The sequence below is a fragment of the Priapulus caudatus genome, unplaced genomic scaffold (genome assembly GCF_000485595.1).
Source record: "Priapulus caudatus unplaced genomic scaffold, Priapulus_caudatus-5.0.1 Scaffold146, whole genome shotgun sequence".
Taxonomy (NCBI): Eukaryota; Metazoa; Priapulida; class Priapulimorpha; order Priapulimorphida; family Priapulidae; genus Priapulus; species Priapulus caudatus.
Genome location: NW_014577207.1, coordinates 46684 through 65517, shown reverse-complemented (window position 1 = coordinate 65517; position 18834 = coordinate 46684). Strand labels below are relative to the sequence as shown.

Here is an 18834-nt window from a genome sequence, read left to right as displayed (position 1 = left end):
TCTCTCTCTCTCTCTCTCTCTCTCTCTCTCTCTCTCTCTCTCTCTCTCTCTCTCTCTCTCTCTCTCTCTCTGTGTGTGTGTGTGTGTGTGTGTGTGTGTGTGCGTGCGTGCGTGCGTGCGTGCGTGCGTGCGTGCGTGCGTGCGTGTGTGTGCGTGCGTGTGTGTGCGCGCGTGTGTGTATTACAGATGACTTCGGGGCATAATAAAAGCAAGGCATGTTTTTTTCATTTACTAGAACAGTGGTATTGTCGTAAGATAATTAAGCTGGTCTGGTTTAATTGGCTGCTGGCTGACTGGACCCTGTATTCCGTACAAAATTGTAACAAATTTATATTCATTAAGAGTACATTATCTATTCTCTATTATGTACTCTTGATATTCATTCAGCAAAATGCTGCCAGATGGATCACAAAAATACAACGCGAGTTCTGAAATTGTTCTAGATCGATCTCTAGTACCCCCTCCCCACACTATATTAGTGCTCGTTTCGTTTATATTTTTTATTTTATTTTTATCTTTTAATAGATTTATCATTATGAATTAGTAATTGACTGCCCAAGACCTAGCATTGGCATTTATTTAACTGAACTCATTGAGAAGAGTACAAGAGTTAAAATACACGCACGACGTAAAGAGGGCTAACTGATAACTGTATACAGACAACCTTAATCACTGCCATATATCACCTGCCTGCTATAAATAAGAGCGGAAGTATATTACGTTGACCTACCAAGTCTGTCTAAAACCTCAATGCACCAATCGTATCCCGAACACGATCAACCAACGGAACCGGGACGCGAACCGAACATATAAGTACAAAAAACTATCCATTGTAGTGAACAAGTCCATAGTAGAAAACAAGTCCCATTTGTGTAATATATAGCGACATATTAATTGTCCTACCTATAGCAGTATATGTTAATTGTCCTACTTGTATATATAGCGGTATATTAATTGTCATACCTGTAGCAGTATATATAAATTGTTCTACCTTTATATATAGCGGCATATTAATTGTCCTATTTGTACATATAGCAGCATGTGAATTGTCCTACTTGTATTGCTTGTATATATAGCGGAATATTAATTGCCCTACTTATATATATAGCAGCATATGAATTGTCTTACTTGTACATATATAGCGGCATAGTAATTGTCCTACTTGTACGTATATATATAGCGGCATATTAATTGTCCTACTTGTACGTATATATATAGCGGCATATTAATTGCCCTACTTATATATATAGCAGCATAGTAATTGTCTTACTTGTACATATATAGCGGCATAGTAATTGTCCTACTTGTACGTATATATATAGCGGCATATTAATTGTCCTACTTGTACGTATATATATAGCGGCATATTAATTGTCCTACTTGTACGTATATATATAGCGGCATATTAATTGGCCTACTTGTACGTATATATAGCCGCATATTAACTGTCCTATACTTGTGAACGTGCATGAGTATAATGCATGCATCACGCTCTACTGTTCTCTGTCGTTGAACATCTTCCACACATTCGAGTTAGCATGTCGGGAAAATTAGGAATTCGAATGCATATATGCTTAAATGCTAAATGCTTTTTACACATTTAATTTCCTTATTCCCCCAACATGCTAGAAGATGTACACATATATCTATACATACTTTAATTGTCTTCCATCAGGCTGTCTTCTGTCAGCACTTATAAGGAAAGGTTCCAGCTGACCGCAGGCTATGCCATCTCAGCTAGTACCTAGCCAACAAAAATATATTGAGGGAAGAACTTGACGCCCGGCGGGGGGGGGAGGGGGCACTGGGGACGTGCCGCTGGGCAGGATATATTTTCCGAACATCATTATTGGCACAGGGTTATCTAGATACTCACCCATCAAGCTGATATTGACCTAATAATAATATTGGCAAAACAATATTGGGCCAATATCACCAGGCCAATATTGGACCAATATAGGCAGATATTGGTTCAATAAAAGCAGATATTGGTTCAATAAAAGCAGATATTGGTCCAATATCGGCCCCATATTGGCAAAACAATATTGGGCCAATATCAGCAGGCCGAAATTGGACCAATATCTGCCTATATTGACAGGAGGACAGGACATAATCGAAGTGTGCAATATTGCAACAGGGTATACTTTTTAGTGCAGTATATTGGGACACTAGGGCGCAAAGCGGTTTGCGACAGGGTCAAGTTTTCAAGGTCCCCGATGCACCCCCCTACCCAGTTCCGAGGCGAGTGCCCCCGGGAATTGACGCGTTTTATTCGCGCTTAAAACTGTTTGCAAACATTCCATACAACGGGATATGTGCTCTTGACAACTACTGCTGCCTGATGGCAAGCTAAATCAATAATTATATATTCAGATTGAACAATTGAACCGGAACTGTAGGCCTACTGGTAGGGGGCCTACTGGTGAGTTGGTCGTTTTAATGTATTTCGATGTAATTGTTACAGATATAGTCTAAGATATAATTCAGAAACCTTAGGTGTTTAGGGGTTTAGCAACAAGTCTCAATCAAGAATGGCAAGTACTGTGTGGGTGTACGTTAACGCATGCGTGGGTGGGCACGTGCGTGCGTGTCTGTGTGTACAGTGTACACGCACATGTCATGTTTTTGTTCCACTGTTTGTTTTTTATTCCATTGTTTGTGAGTGCACGTGCGTGTAGCCTATATATGCTAAAGGAATCACTTATACAGCGTATTCTTGCAGACTCTGTCTTCTGCAGGTAATCACTATAGTGGTGATGAAGATCCGATTGTCCATAGACTACGATATCTCACCTGATCAACAAAAATATCTCGGGTAATGATAATTTTTTTAATTAACGCACAATGATTTGATTGTGCACAAACTAGCTCTACCGGTGTAGCCAATTTTAGCGAAGGGGCTACAGCGGTGAACTTACATCTCACGAACTTACTGCAAGATCTGTGTACAGCAGGTCATAGTTAGAGCCAGTCCGTGATAACTCCACCGAAGTAAATCACAGTTCCGCAATCGACATTTTCTGTAACAGCTGAGCAGAAATCGGTGAACAGCTTTCTATAAACAATACTATGTGTTTGTAACAGCAGGCCCGTAGCCAGCTTTCTATTGGGGGGGGTTCGAACGAACCCCCCCCCCCCCCGAGCCCTTCCCCCCAAAAAACAAAAAAATTATTGTTGAAATTTCAAGAATTTCACCTCAGTCGATCCATTTTAGTGTAATAATTGCAAAAATCTCCATCGTTGCGGAGGGTGTAACATGAACCCCCCCTCCAACCCTCCCGCCCGCTCGCGCTGGCTCCCTCGCCTGTTCGCTTCGCGTCAGCCGATCGGGGCCGTTACAGGGGGGGGCTCCGGAGTCCGGACCTCCCCTTCGCTCGCGCAGCAAAACGCTCTTAGGGGGTGTAAACTTTAAAATTCTAGGCGAGGGCCCCAGACCCCCCTTCGCGTGCTCCGCAACTATGGTCTACGGTTAGACCCCCCTGGTACACAATCTTGTTACATGCCCTGCCGAGCAAATTGCCGAACATGGAAAACACGAACCCCCCCCCCCCAATAGAAGCGGCTAGGCCACTAATATCGCTCCTTTCTCATGCCTTGCGTATCGCTCCATCTGTAGATTTACGTCATGTTAATTGGTTAACGAATGTAATTTTTCTTGATCGGAGGAGCCGGTAACCGCGTGACTGGGGAGATTCTGACCTGCCAAACCAAAAATATCAGCAATGAGAAAACCCACGTATGTGGCTTTAGGTTAACCATCAGTCGACCATCTACCCTAACATCGTCGAACGTCTTAATTTTGAGATGTGCTGTTAGATAATGAATCAGGAAATGTAAAACTGAACATAGAGTATAGGTGACCAGTGGCGTAGATCACAGAAAAACTCAGATAGTAAAGCGGTGCACTGACGGCATACAAGAAATACGAACACATCAAATTCAACATTAGCAATATTTAATATTGAATCCACCTCACTAAAACATTTCATGATATGTAGATGGTCAGTGGCAATTGATTACAATAAATATAAATACATATAATATAACATCAATAGTGTGTAAGGGCCCATATGAAGGCCATATCATAAAGCATAAAGAACAGCAAACATTGAGTGTTTGGTTTAGCATAATTGCATAACTAATGGCAGATACTGCGTTCGTACGTGCATGCAACGTGGATGCGCGTGTGAGTCTGCATGGTATGTGCGCGCGTGCGCGTCTGTGTATGCTTTTGCGCACGCTATGTGTGTAGTGTCGCTGCGTGCGCGTGGTGGCATGCATGCGGTTGGTGTTGTATGTGTTTTGTCCGCGTGTGATCCCTTGGTGCTGCTTGTATTTTGTATGTGTGCAGCGCGTAGTGCGCACGTGTGTTAAATTCTGTCGCGCGTTCGCGCGTGAGTGTGTGTATATGTATGTTGTGGCGTGTCGCGTGTGGTGATGCGTGCGTGTGTACGCGTGCGTGTGTTATGCGTGCGTGTGTGTGCGTGCGCGTGTCTATCCATGCTTGTGTGCTGTCCGACTACCTACCATCCTTGTCCTTCGCTATAATTCGTGCGTGTGCGTTGGGGGTAACTCTACGTTGTCTTCCTCTGTCTCAATTTTAGTCCTCGTCATCATACTAATTCTCGTACAAATAAATTGACTGCTTTGTACAAATGACATTATGTCTTAGATTACCGCTCAGCATCCCTATTTAATAAATTATTTATACATTCATTCATAAATTTATTTACTTAATTTATTTTTTTCCATTATTTATTATTCATATAACACGCTCCGTCAACCGCCTCTCTCTGCTGCAATCCCTAGCAACGGATAAGGTTATTAGACCGACCCCCCCCCCCCCGTCTTCGCACACGCGTGGATTCCGGCCCATCCAATTTATTTATACATTTTCTTTTCTTTGCTAATCAAACTGTTTTTTTATTTTATTTATTCGTTAACATTTTCCTGTCACCGCCTCGCTGTGCAATCCCAGCCACAGATGTTTATTAACGACCCCCCCCCCCGTCTTCGCATACGTCGGCGATCTAATTTTTTATAGCACCTCTATTTTTCATGGTATTAGCAACCTGTTTTTTAATAACAATTATATCGTTTTAACACCTCCGTCAAACGCGCTCGCTGTCAATCCACACTCAGATGTTATACACGACCCCGCCCCCCCCGTCCTTCGCAACGTCCGGACATCATTTATTATACATATTTTTTGTTATCAACGCTGTTTTTATACAATTATAATATTCGTTAACATGTATCCTCCGTCGAACCGCCTCGCTGCAATCAGTCAGCACGAGTATTAGACACCCCCCCCCACGTTCCTCTCACATCCGCCGCCCTCGTGCCCACGCGGCTAGCTTCCCGCTCGCTACGCACCTGTGGGGCGACGTGCCCGGTGACTGTGCGGCGACGAGTGCCGACTGTGGCCCGACTGGTGCGAATGAGCGACTGCGTTCACTCTACGTAGAAACGCTTCATGCCACGCTCGCCAAGGCACGTATCGTGCGGCTGATGTTAATTTTACATGCGTTCCTAATCAAAGCCCCACATACGCGCCGTCGCTCAGGGCGCAAAAATCCAGGGGGGGACAGCGGAACAGTCCCCCCCCACGAATTTTCAGAGGGGGGACAACATATCAATGTCCCCCTCCACGATTTTGATACCATGCTATTGTTGTAAGTGTGTTGTTGAGTGTGTTTTGTGAAGTGAGAACCTTTAATGTTTGATAGTGCGCTACGATTGGTTCGCTGATCTGCATCTTTCCAGTACCACGCAAGTGCTCAGCTACTTGACCTCTCAGACATCTGTGAAAGTTACGCTCGTTGTAGCTATTAAACTTCCAACCTCAAAGTTACTGGCTGGCTAAGAAACACCTCCTCCATCCTCGTCGCCCACAAAATATGTGTATTCTAGAAGTAAAGTCTAAGAGCTACGTATAATATATAAACTCAACAAAGATTATCCAGCCACACTCCACTGCCACATAGAGACCACGCAATAAGTATACATGGCTTTAGGAACTAAATAGCGCCACCTTTGGCCTAAATAACGGCGCAATGATACAATAAGTCACATATTGTTGACTCCTCCGTAGACTCGGTACCGGTCGACAGTTCCAATCACGCACAAACGAGGTCAGTTAGCGAAGGTAATGCCTGAGTGAAGGTGGCCGAACAGGTCCATCTATTCTCCGGTCTCCGATCTATGTCCTCTGTTCAAGATGGCTGCCAGCGGATTCCGCAACATTTCGCTGCACCACTTGGTGTTGCGTATCACCCGCGTGGAGCGCGAGGTCAACGTATCACATTTACCTAATACTTCAAATCAATTACTCTGCCGGTAACGCTAATCAACACTTCACCAACGATAACCATAACACCTAAAACATATATAACCTGGAGCGCTATATATAGTCCAAAAATCCACAAACAATATCATGGTGTGGGACGCCCCCCTGTTGTTAGTACGAGTCCCGCACCCCCCCCCCGAGTCGCGATCCGAGTCCTCACCCCCGAGTCGAGTCCGAGTCCACGCCAGACCAGTCCGAGTCCACACCACCCGATCCGAGTCCGATCCGCGACGAGTCCGAATTTATGATTAAAAAAAGGAAAATCGGAAAAAGGGAAAAAATCGAGAAAAGGGAAAAAAAAAAAAATCCGAAAAAAAAGGGAAAAAGGAAAAATCCAACAGGTGCATCGTAGACATTCGAAAGTGTATAGCGATGTTTCACGTGCGCTCATAGATCAGGTCACGCTGTATTTATTGTGTAGTTGGCAAGAAGCGACAGCGGCGGCTCGACATTTACGATACTGACCACCATTTCTGCATAAAAGCCCTGTTTTATGTTGTGCAGTATTCACGCTGCGTGTGCGCGTGCGTGACGGCCGTTGCGTGCATGCTTCGTCAACTTACACGGCGTGCATGCCGTTCGCTGAACTTACCGGCGTGTGTGCGTGCGTGCGTGCACGTCACCAGCGTACATTTCGGTGCGTGCCGTGCGCGCGTGATCACTTTACAAAGTGCTGGCACAGTACCCTGCATGCGCACTAAACCGAGCGTGCACGTATACGGGTGCGTGCGGCTATGTGTGCCACGTACACGTCGCGGTGGCGTGCGTGCGTCGTACTACACGTGCGTTCGGCTAAAGGCGCCCGTGCTGCGCACACTACACGTTCTTTTTAATCGTACGTGCCGTGCGTGTGCACGCACACCTGCGTGCATGCGTGCGTGCGATGCGTGCGTGTGGCAGGTACACGTAATGCAATGCGCGCCTGCGTGTCGTTTGATGTACACGGCGCGTCGCGTATCGCCTATGCACGTTAACACATGCGTCGTGCGTGCACTCCACGTACACCGTGCGGTGCATAGTGTGCGTGCGTGTGCACGTACACTGCTTGACGTGTGCGCCGCGTGTGCAGTGCACGTAAACGTACGTGCGGTGCGGGTGCACGTACACTGCGTGCATAGATGTTGTGATATGCTGTTCACGTACACGTGCGTGCGTGCGTCGCGTGGTGTACTAACGTGCGTGCCGTGCGTCCGTGTGCTGCATCTACAGCGGCTGCGTGCGTGCGTGCATGTACACTGCGTCGTGCGTGCGTGCGTGCGTTGTGCTTGTATATCGAACAATATTCCACGCACCGCTGCTGCTAGCCAACCGCTAAACTGGCATGGCGCATATGACGTCAATGTTTATAAACATGAAACATCGCCATAGTCAGCCGAAAACACAGAGACACGAGTCATACGAAACGTGTCAAAGTAACGGATCCATTTCTGTTTTACGAGAATGACACGGCTTGTTGAACCAAATGAGAGATAGTGCTAGTACCTTCGAAGTGGTAGAAGAAGAGAAAGAAGTGGTAGAAAAGGCGCAAAGGGACGAAGTGACAGCAGATTCAAACCAAAGGGACAAGAATCTTATTAATTGAGCCATTGAAAACGTTACAAGATTAGGCCGTGTATCTAGAAATTCTAAGAGTTTTAGTTTTAAATTCTTGTAAACTGCGTGTTACAATATGTACAGTTGTGTACTATGTATATAGTGGCATCGACCCGAGTTCTCGAGTCCGAGTCCGAGTCCGAGTCATTGCACTCCGAGGCCAAGACCGAGACCGAGACCAAGGAAAACGGTCTCGAGGCCAAGACCGGCCTCGAGACCTACAACACTGGTGGGGACAGATATCATGATGCAAAAACCCTAACCCTAACCCAATCCCTAACCCGAACACTAGTGCTGCCACGTTGCGGTAACCTCCCTCCAAGCCAATGAAGCCAATGAGCAGAAAACGAAATAGGAAGGTCCTGTAAAGGCAGACATTTATTTTTCTCTTGAAAAATATAAATAAAGCTGTGATGAAGTTATTAAAATTGCGATAGCCTCTTATTGTAAATGTAAGTATAGTACATGTATAGTAGTAGTAGTAGTAATAGTAGTATTGTATATTACATATAGTACATTGTACATTATATAGTACATTGTACATTATATAGTACATTGTACATTATATAGTACATAGTATTGTAATGTAAGTATAGCCTCCTATTGAAATTGTAAGTGACTTATCTATCGCACAGACGGTACACACTTATATAACAATATATCGTACAATGTGTCACAATGAACAACTGCTACATTTTACATGCTTTTCTTACTCGCGTACTAACAGCACACAAGTTGACATCACAAGGATTTATACTATTATAGTGATTTAATATAACAATAATGATTCGCATTGCTCTGGCCTACATGTGAAGAACCAAAATATTATATTGGTGTGATTACAATGCAATTGTATATTATTACAAACTTAAATGTGACTGTACTAGAGTTATCAGCACAGGTGGAAAAACTGAAAATAATTGCTAAATGTCAATCAGCACAATCGCTTTTTCTGACTTTGTAAACTGCACACTTTGATATAAAATCTCGACGGACATAAACAGCCCCTGTATTTATAACATAGACAGCAATTATATTTTACATTCACAAGACAAAATGCAGAGCCAAATACCAACTGGAATACATTAAATACTCTGCGGGGCACAGTACAAACAAATAATTCTTTACAATCACAATAGTGGCATATAGACCAAAATACATTCATTCATTTCCCAACTGTGTCTCTGTTAACTGTACATGACTTGCATCTAGTGGATGTGAAATTTCGAGACTCACGTTGTATCATTATTTTCAGTTGTGGTTCTTGAGAAAAAAAACGCTGATAATAAAACGCTTGGTCAAATAACTGGCCAAAAATTCATCTGCAAATCAGTAGATGTAGGGATGATGAACCATGTCAAAGCAGAAAACAATGTTCCTGTGTTTCTTTCTTTCACAAAAACTTAAACATGCAAAACATACACTATTTACATGGTATGCAGTAGACAATACTGCACCCTCTAAACACTAGAATCTCACGCTATATTTTATGCTAATACTTTGTGGAAATTCGTTCCCTTTGCCAAATGTGATGTCATCATAGTTATCTGTTTGCTCAACCTCAATTGCTCCTTGCTTTTCCAACACTAATACCATGTAGAATCTGGATGCTGCTTGCTTTCTTGTGTGTTTTTTCTGGTCATCTCAACAAAACTGACAGCATCCTGAAACAAAAAAGACAATTCTTTCATTACATTCATATATATATATATACCCGATTAGATAATAGGGTCCTATTATCTACTTCTGATATATACACTACTGTACATGGCCTTTCACCATCATCCCTTACAAAAAAGATTTTAGGAAAAATATGGTACCAATCAAAATACTAATAACATTATCATTTCATGCTAACTAACTAATTCCACAGACAGCCACCCAACCAGACACATGTGTAGAAGACACACCTGTCAACACCAAACCGGACACCTGTATGAAAGATACACCTGTCAACACCCAACCGGACACATGTATGGAAGATACATCTGTCAACACGCAACCAGACACATGTATGGAAGATACATCTGTCAACACGCAACCAGACACATGTATGGAAGATTGGTTTTATTGGGAGCCATGTTGGTTCAAGGATAGAGAACATGGGGCCCATTGAAACCTGTCATTTTCGTAAATGTCGGGGTAGCCCCTTTAAAATGGACAGGGGTACTGGTGAGGGTGTTGTTTGTTCATTTCAACCGATAAACATGATGTGAGTTAACAGGAAGTGTCGAAAAAAATGCGTTGAAGCGACCCTACCCGCCCGTTTTCGGCCGTTTCTGACCATTGCGACTCGCGAGCCCCCATGTTCGCTATCCTTGAACGCAGTGGCTACGGGTACGGTAGCCGTCGGTCGTTGAAGCCCCTTTTTGGCGTTAGGGTTAGGATTAGGATTATGGTTAGGGTTAGGTTTAGGGTTAGGGTTAGGGTTCTAGCTCATCTAAACTCTCAAATCGTGAATTTATTTCCCAAGGCGTTATTTCGAAATCTGGCGCCACCGCCGCCATCTTTGTCTCGTTAAGTATGAAAGCGAATGGACTCCCGTACCCGTAGCCTCGAGACATTAAGATACGGCTACCGTACCCGTAGCCACTGCCATCCTTGAACCCAAATGCCTGTGTACTAGCATTACCTCTTCAGATTGTTGATAAATAGCAAAATAACTAGCAGTCTAGCACACCATTAAATCACAAAGACTACAGACTACAATTTGTACAAAGACTACACTGCACAGAAGCAGTGCGAGACAATGAATTACAAATTCAATACTCAATACGGCTGTCAGTAGTCAATAATAGTTTAATACCTATGCAGGCTATGGTTACTGCTTTGATTTACATCGTTTTGCAAATCACTTAAATGCTTCTGCGCAGTTGAAATGACACTCCTAAATAAGGTTAGCCTTTCTTTGTCTTCAGCTAGTAGGTCCTTCATTGTACAAGCATTACAAACATGTTGTGAGTTGTGACAAGCACTAAAAACATATTAAATTTGTTGACAATAAGGCCACCATAATAAACTGTGGCGCCATCTATCAATAAAAATGGTCAGCAACGTAGTGGTTTCTGCCACATCCGCGAGTTGTTCTACCACCGTGGAAACGCGGTAGGCATAGACACAGTCATTAACAACAAAACAATAATTGATATAACAATAGACATTAATTATATACATATTAGTAATATTATAAGTAATTATTAAACATAAATATGTAGATAACGATAACAAAATAATAAAAACATTATATATAATGTAATATATCGTGCAATCTTACGTTCGTTAGAGGAAAGATGAGTGTAGGCCTACATGTTTTTCTCATCTGACTGCTCTATCTGTCAACACGCAACCAGACACATGTATGGAAGATACATCTGTCAACACGCAACCAGACACATGTATGGAAGATACATCTGTCAACACGCAACAAGACATAGGTGTCTCAAAAAGTAAGCAACACTTTTGACCTTTAATTACAAAAAGAAAAGAAAAAAAAGTGAGGGCATGAAACTTTTGTTTTGTGATATTTAATAGAACAACTGAACAACACTTTAAGTTTTATTTATATGACACTTGAATCTTTAATGTTCGTAAAGGCGTTTTGATTCTGAAGCATTTTTTTTCTAAGAAAGAGATTTTTTCAAAATGTGCTACTTTTGCACCTTAAATCATACTTGGCGGAGCGAGAAACATTTAGTTGTACAGATATCTTCAATGTTGAGTTTTTTTCTTTAATTGCATAACACTTTTGACATAAAAGTACATTATTAAATTCATACACATGCTAAAGATAATTCACTCCTTTATTTATTGTAGCAACAACAGTTGCAGAACCTGAACCTGCTAGTCCCTCCCCTCCGCCATCTGAAGACGAGCAAGCTGCAGGAGATGGTAGGAATCAAATCATGTCACATATCCTTAAACGACTGGGGGGTGATTGATGCCCCCCCTTCGACGATTTTCACAATAATTTTGAAACGGGTAAAAATCACGCACCGCGGTTTCACAAGTTGTTTCTTTGATGTATCGTCCATGTTTTGATACCAAAATCCGGTCACGAAGTTAGATATTTAAACTCTTTAAACGTGCAGGTCGGTTCGAAAATTGTTAAAAATTTATGTGCAAAATCTATGGAAAGATCAAAGAAACACATAAGAAATTCACAAAACAAAAAAATACAGAAGAATCTGACTTTTTTTCAAATTTTTACATTGAGCATATATCATATAAAAAAATTATTATCCCCTCGCCGACGAAGTCGCGACGGGGATATAGCAACGCCGCTGCCGGTCCGTCCTTCCGTCCGTCCGTCCTTCCGTTCCTTAAGTTTCCCTGCAATATCAATTACTACTCAATCGTCCTACCCTTCAAACGTCTGTAACCTTCTCAATCTTGCCTTCGCACAACTTCTATCAGGCATCCCCAGCCTGTACATTTACCAAGCCTCCTTAATTTCTCACCCTGTCCTATAGTGTTAACTCCAAGTATGACTTTAATTACAGATCTCCATGCATCCTGTTCAAAGTCAAGAAAGAAGACAAGAAAGGCGGTCAAGAAAAAAACACTCCACTCCTATTTCAGCGTGCCGCTTTCCAAAAGGTAATTCAGGCCATTTAACTGTGGAGGCACATGTATGTGTTCGTGTTGTCGGTATGTGCATCCAGCCATCCACGCAAGTGCAATATCTTATAAACAAGATAGCAAGCTATGGCTCTGAAAATACAAGAAAATTTCCCCCAAATTTGGGCAAGCCAGCGAAAATAAAAAAGGACAAAATCATCAAATTAAAGGCCAATTATGCAGGGTCAAATGACAGTCAAGTGTTTTGCAAGTGATGGGGTAAATTTTCATTTGAAGTTACAGTGGTATTACCAAATGTATTAAGAATGATTTAATATTCATACATGTAGATAATCCGTATATCTGTTTTATTTGTAGGTCTACACCAGGTCCTATGAATTCCAGCATTGGAATGGGTACATCACCAAGCTCCCCAATTTTGACAAATCCACCATCGTGCTGCTCCCCAACTTCAACACCGAGTTCGTCATTTAGCTCAGCAACTTCTACATCAGTCGCACGAAGTACCTCATTGTCACAGACCCTTACGGAAATTCCATCACCTCTTCCAGTACGTCAGACTAGGACATCCAATATCGAAAATGGATCCATGGCATTTTCTGACAAGCCAAACCAACCCCACGATGTTTCTTGTTTGCCTGGACACACATTAAATAATAAAACACTGAAGTTTCCGAGATCATGGTATAAATCATTCCCATGGCTGCACGTGCATTCTTGTCTTGGGGGAGTTTTGTGCTTTACATGTGTACAGGCAACAAAGCGTAATCTGAATAGAATGGCAAAGTACAAACATGACAAGTTTGTTTCTATTGGCTTTAAAGACTGGAAGAAAGCAATTGAGAAGTTTAAAAACATGAACAATCAGAAGCTCACAAAATATCTGTGGGAAACTTGCTTCAACGCGAAAAGGGTGAGAATGTGCTCGCCAAAATAAACAAGAAACTTGATGAACAGCAGCTGTTTGCCCAGACGGCTCTGATCAAAATATTGTCTGCAGTTAGATATCTTGCACACCAAGGACTTGCACTACGAGGGAATAAATCGGCAGAAGGTAACTTCAAAGCCCTTGTGCAGCTTCTTGCGGCTCACAACGAAGACTTAATGTTGTGGCTTGACAGGAAAACCTTCTAAACGTTCTGTCAAAACGAACTGCTAAAAATTACGAGCCACAGTATACTTAGAACAATTTTGGAAAGAATAAAGAAACAAAGGTACTTTGGAGTCATAATTGATGGCACCCAAGACTGTTCAGGCAAAGAACAGGAATCAGTTTGCATCCGATATGTAGATGACTCATTTGACGTCAAAGAAGAATTCTTAGGTGTCTATGACTTGTCATCAACAACGGGTGCCTCAATATCCAACATGCTAAAAGATGTGCTAGTCAGATTGCAGTTGCCCATGGAGAACTTACGGGCACAAACTTACGATGGTGCCAGCAACATGGCCGGCATGCACAATGAATGTCATGCTGAAGTAAAGAAAATTCAACCATTGGCACTGTACACCCATTGTGGTGCCCATGTATCGCATTTGATTGTGTCTAAGGCAGTCGAGAGCGCCCAGTTCATCCGTGATGCACTTGACCATATACAAGAGCTCGGCACCTTCTACAAAGGCTCCGGGAAGTTTAAGTCTCTGTACTTGCATTTACACGATGAGGATAGCAGTCATCGTGAATCTCCATCTCGACTGAAACCAATATGCCCCACTCGTTGGCTCACCCGTTCAGCTTCCGTTGTAGCCCTCTTGAACAATTACGGAGCCACAATGGAGGCATTGGAGGTAGCATCGCGTGACTTTGGGACAAAAGTAGCATCTCGAGCAACAGGATTAAGAAAGTGTTTGTTATCTGCTAGGTGCATTCTTGGCTTGATGGCTGCTCTGCCTGTTATCCAGTGTCTCGAAAAATTCAATAAAGCCCTGCAATGCCCTGGAATCGGGAATGCTTGCAGGTGCTGACCTTGTACAGGAAGACCTGCAGATGCTTCGTTCAGACGAGATCTTCAAGTCCATCTATGAGGATGCAGGGAAGAAGGCAGAAATGTGGAAGCTGAGTCCTCTTGAAGAACGCCATCACAGGCTTCCGGCCAGGTATACCGGTAATGGGGATCACTTTCATCAGTCATGTGAAGCAAAGTATCGCACCGAGTACTTCAAATTAATTGACAGTGCCTCTACAAACATTCAAAGGTATTTCACGTCCACGGATCTCGATCAACAGAGCAAGTTAGCATCAATGTTACTGTCTGGAGAGTACCATCAAGACCTTGTTGAAAAATATCCAGAGCTGTCGGACACCCTGCAGTTGAATTTGTCATTTTTCCGACGCCACTACAAAGCATCTTCTGTTGAAGAATATAGGCAGATATTCAAATCCATGTGCCCAGAGGTAAGACGAATGTTTGGAGATGTCGAGGCTCTTTTGCGGCTCCTTCTAATTTCTCCAGCAAGTTCAACGAAAGCTGAGCGATCGTTCAGTGCCCTTAGGCGGTTAAAGACATGGCTCCGTAGTACAATGAACCAAGAAAGACTCAATCATCTGATGATTTGTCATGTTCATCGGGAGGAACTAGCAAAAATCAGCATCCAAGGCATAACACAAGAATTCATTGACAACTGTGATGCCAGGCATCATGTTTTTGGATGATTCTGCCAAGCAAATGACAGGCAAGTGATGCGTAAACGCTTTTATGAAAAAGAGACAGGGTAGAACCTTTGAAGCAGTTTTCATTGTCTTTCATTTTAGCTGAACTGTCAAATATTTTGTCAATAGACAGTCTGAACACCAATATTCCCATTTGTTGTATCTCTCTTAGTGCATCAATTAGAGTAGATATCTTTACCTCACATCACTCTTACTCCAATAAATTAGAGGACGCAGATATGTGAAACTCAACCACCACGTTTATTCCTAGAATCCCCCAGCGTCCTCCCTGCCTGCCAAAACGATACATCAACAATAGAACATTACATCTCTTCTTTTCTTTAAAGGAACACAATAACCTGGATCAATAAACCCTTTGCCATATAACATACAATGTCCGAACTACATTCAAACTTATTCCTGTAACACAACTGTGGAACAACTAATCTCAAGACATTGTATCTCCAACACAATAGAAACGAAATTCTACTCCATTACATAGTCAGAGTACTTAGCAGGTACTCTCTTTTGCCTGTGAGATCTACGATACTGGGTTGTCAAAGAAGATTGTGGCATCTGAGACGTATCTTCAGATGAAGCCTGAACATCTGGATCTATAACTAGTTCTGACACATCACTGTCTGGAACTCCACTATTGGCTCCAGTTTCAATCATTGGTAGCATGGGTGACGCGGTACCTTCTACCCTATCGTCCTGTATGGGAGTACTAGCATTCGACACGTATTTCCTAACATGAGTAGTATTCCTAGAGTATTGAGCACCATTCGGAGCCTCCACTACAAGACTATTACCAAATTTGCTTACGACAGTGTGGGGGACCGGATCGAATGTTGTTGAAAACTTATTGGTTTTCTCTTTCCTGACCAGAACTTTATCACCAACATCAACGCCAGAGTATTGCGCGTTGCGACGTTCGTCAGCGTAGATTTTCGCTTTCCCTTTCTGTTCAGCATCACGATCGCGTACCTCCATATCAATACGACTGTCTGCCTGGAAATCTGGTAATTTCCCTCTCACTTTACGATTAAACAAGAGTTCAGCTGGACTTCTCCCTGTAGTATGATGGTCAATGCCACGGTATTTCGTCACATACTTCCTGAGTTCCCTTTTCCAGTCTAACCCTTCTGCCTGAGCGATACGAATTCTCTTCATCAGCGACTTATTCTGGCGTTCTACCTCGCCATTTGCTTGCGCCCATTTTGCAGTAACCTTGAGGGCCATGATCCCATTTTGATCACAATACTCCTGGAACTCTTCAGAACGAAACTGTGGTCCGTTATCTGACTTGCTAGTGATAGGGAGTCCATGACGACTGAATATCTCCTCCAAACTATCGATTATCTTAACAGCCAGGGTAGAGTTTAGAATATCGTATTCATAGAACCGACTATAGTAGTCAACTACGACAAGTATCGAATGTCCCGATGGAAATTGTCCCAGCAAGTCGTTGGCGACATCTTGCCAGGGTCCATCCGGTAGCGTTGTTGGTCTCAGCGGTTCGGGTGGATCTGGATGCGCGACTAACTGACAACAGAGCGACTAATTCACAGAGCGTGAAGCGCTGGGTCTAGTTTGGGCGTGCGAGAGATTTCATGCGTACATATATGGTATTAGTCCAGCGGCTAAGTAAAAAAATATTTCATTTTTTGGAGAAATTATGAAACTTGGCACATACGTAGGGGACCCCATTGGGGTCATTTTTCGATTAGGACCCAACTCTGAAACGCCTCCTGGTGGCCGCCATCTTGAATTTCGATATGGCCGCCAGGCTGGACATACTTTTGCCTATATCTTCAAAGCTAAGGCAGATAGAAATGTAATTTTAGTGGCTAACCCCCCGTTTTCAGGGTCAAGGAATTCAGTGAAACTATTATTATGACGTCAGGTGTCCGCCATATTAGATTCCAAGATGGCCGCTATGATAAACAATTGACTATAACTTCGAAACTAAGGCAGATAGGAAGGCAATTCCAGTGGCCTACCCGCAATTTCAGGGTCGAGGAATCCAACGAAATCAATATTATAAACAGCAGGATTCTGCCATATTGGATTCCAAGATGGCTGCCATACATACACAATGCAACAGGTTTTAGTGTATAATGTATGATAACAATATCAATTAAACACATCATTAATAATGTAATAATAATAATCTTCCAGTTTGTAAGGTCCCTGCGAGTGTCAGATTTTGACCTGTACATTGCATAGCAAACCGATTTGATACCCTGGTTCTTTGCATTGGACCACCCAAACCATGCCCGCTGGTTATCGGTCCATGTGCGAGATATGTCAACCTTAGAAGAGAGATGCCCAAATGTCTTTCGTGAGTTCAAACGTGGAGGATTCACTGCCAACAAGACAAGCCGACCGTTCTCTGCCATTTCGCTGGACCATGCACACGAACAGGTAAATGCACTAGTTAAGGGTGACGGTGGAGCAGTTGGGCTAACTGAAAACCCTGGAGCACTTAGGAGATGGATGGTAGCTGGACCTGAGATAGCAAGACTAGTTGAAGAGTTTGAGGATGGTTTCGACGACAGTGGGACAGCCAATACCTCTGATCGCCACCACGAACAGATGAAAAGCGTCCAGGCGAAATTTGTCCAAGATGTACAGTCACTGGTGGTCACAATTGAAGAAATGGTTAACCCATTCATGGAAGAGAGCATGGATTTGCTAAATCTCAATTCCAAAGCCATCATGCCAGAGAAAGTTGTAAAAGCCATGAGGAATGTCCATTCACTGGGGAAGTCTAAATATGACCGATTCGTGGATGAGCGCTTAAAGTCCAATTCGAAATCAATTCGAGACACCATTCCTCGCAACAATCTGGCTATGTTCAGCAAGCGTGGCGTCGAAAAGACCAAGACAGCAGGGAGGTTGGTTGAGCTGAGGAATGACAGGGCTCTGTTTTCAAGGTTGTACATTTCCAGTCAAACGAGAGATGGTGATATTGATGAATTCTTCAGGCATGAAAACCAGTCCACTCCACCGTCACTCGCAACGGGAGGTCAGCTGCAACAAGGTGAAAAGCATAAGCTTTTGGACTGTCTCGAAGGAAATGTGACAATTATTAATGGTCCTTTGGTAGTCAATGCTAAAGTCGTTGACGGTCGTGCAGTGGTTCACTTTCTGGTGCCTGGTACCTGTGGCACCTTCGAGGATTACGCTCAGGAGGTCTTCCTGCCATATGTGTTGAAGGAACTGGAAAATGCCAGTCGAATTGATATCGTGTGGGATGTTTATCGTCCAGACAGTTTGAAAAACGCAACAAGGGAGAAACGAGGTTGTGGTATCAGACGTCGTGTAACTTCAGCCACGAGAATTCCAGGCAACTGGCCAGGCTTCATTCAAAACAATGACAACAAACAGGAATTGTTCCAGTTCCTTGCCCAGAAATGTGAGAATCATGAAACTGAAGATGACAAGGCAATCATAAGCACGCTGGGCGATCAAGTTGTGTGCTCACACAAAGAAAGCTGCATTCCAAGCAGGCCACATATGGGGTCAATCCTTAGTCACCAACCCAGATGTTCCATTGCCAGCTGACTGGGGTCCATTGGAAAAGTTTTGGGGTTTTTTTTAATCTGGATAAATTAATTTGTATCATACCATATAACACTAAAACGCTGTTGCCAATGGC

At 43.1% G+C, this 18834-nt stretch overlaps 1 protein-coding gene across 1 annotated transcript in view; it reads right to left on the bottom strand.

The window, feature by feature from the left end:
- LOC106806188 overlaps positions 1–10981 on the bottom strand; it is a 99127-nt gene extending 88146 nt beyond the window's left edge. The window contains exon 1 of the mRNA XM_014808053.1: positions 10749–10981. Within this exon, the coding sequence (XP_014663539.1) occupies positions 10749–10876 (128 nt within the window). The 5' untranslated portion in view covers positions 10877–10981. The remainder of the gene's footprint in view (positions 1–10748) is intronic.
- Between the last annotated feature and the right edge of the window lie 7853 nt (positions 10982–18834).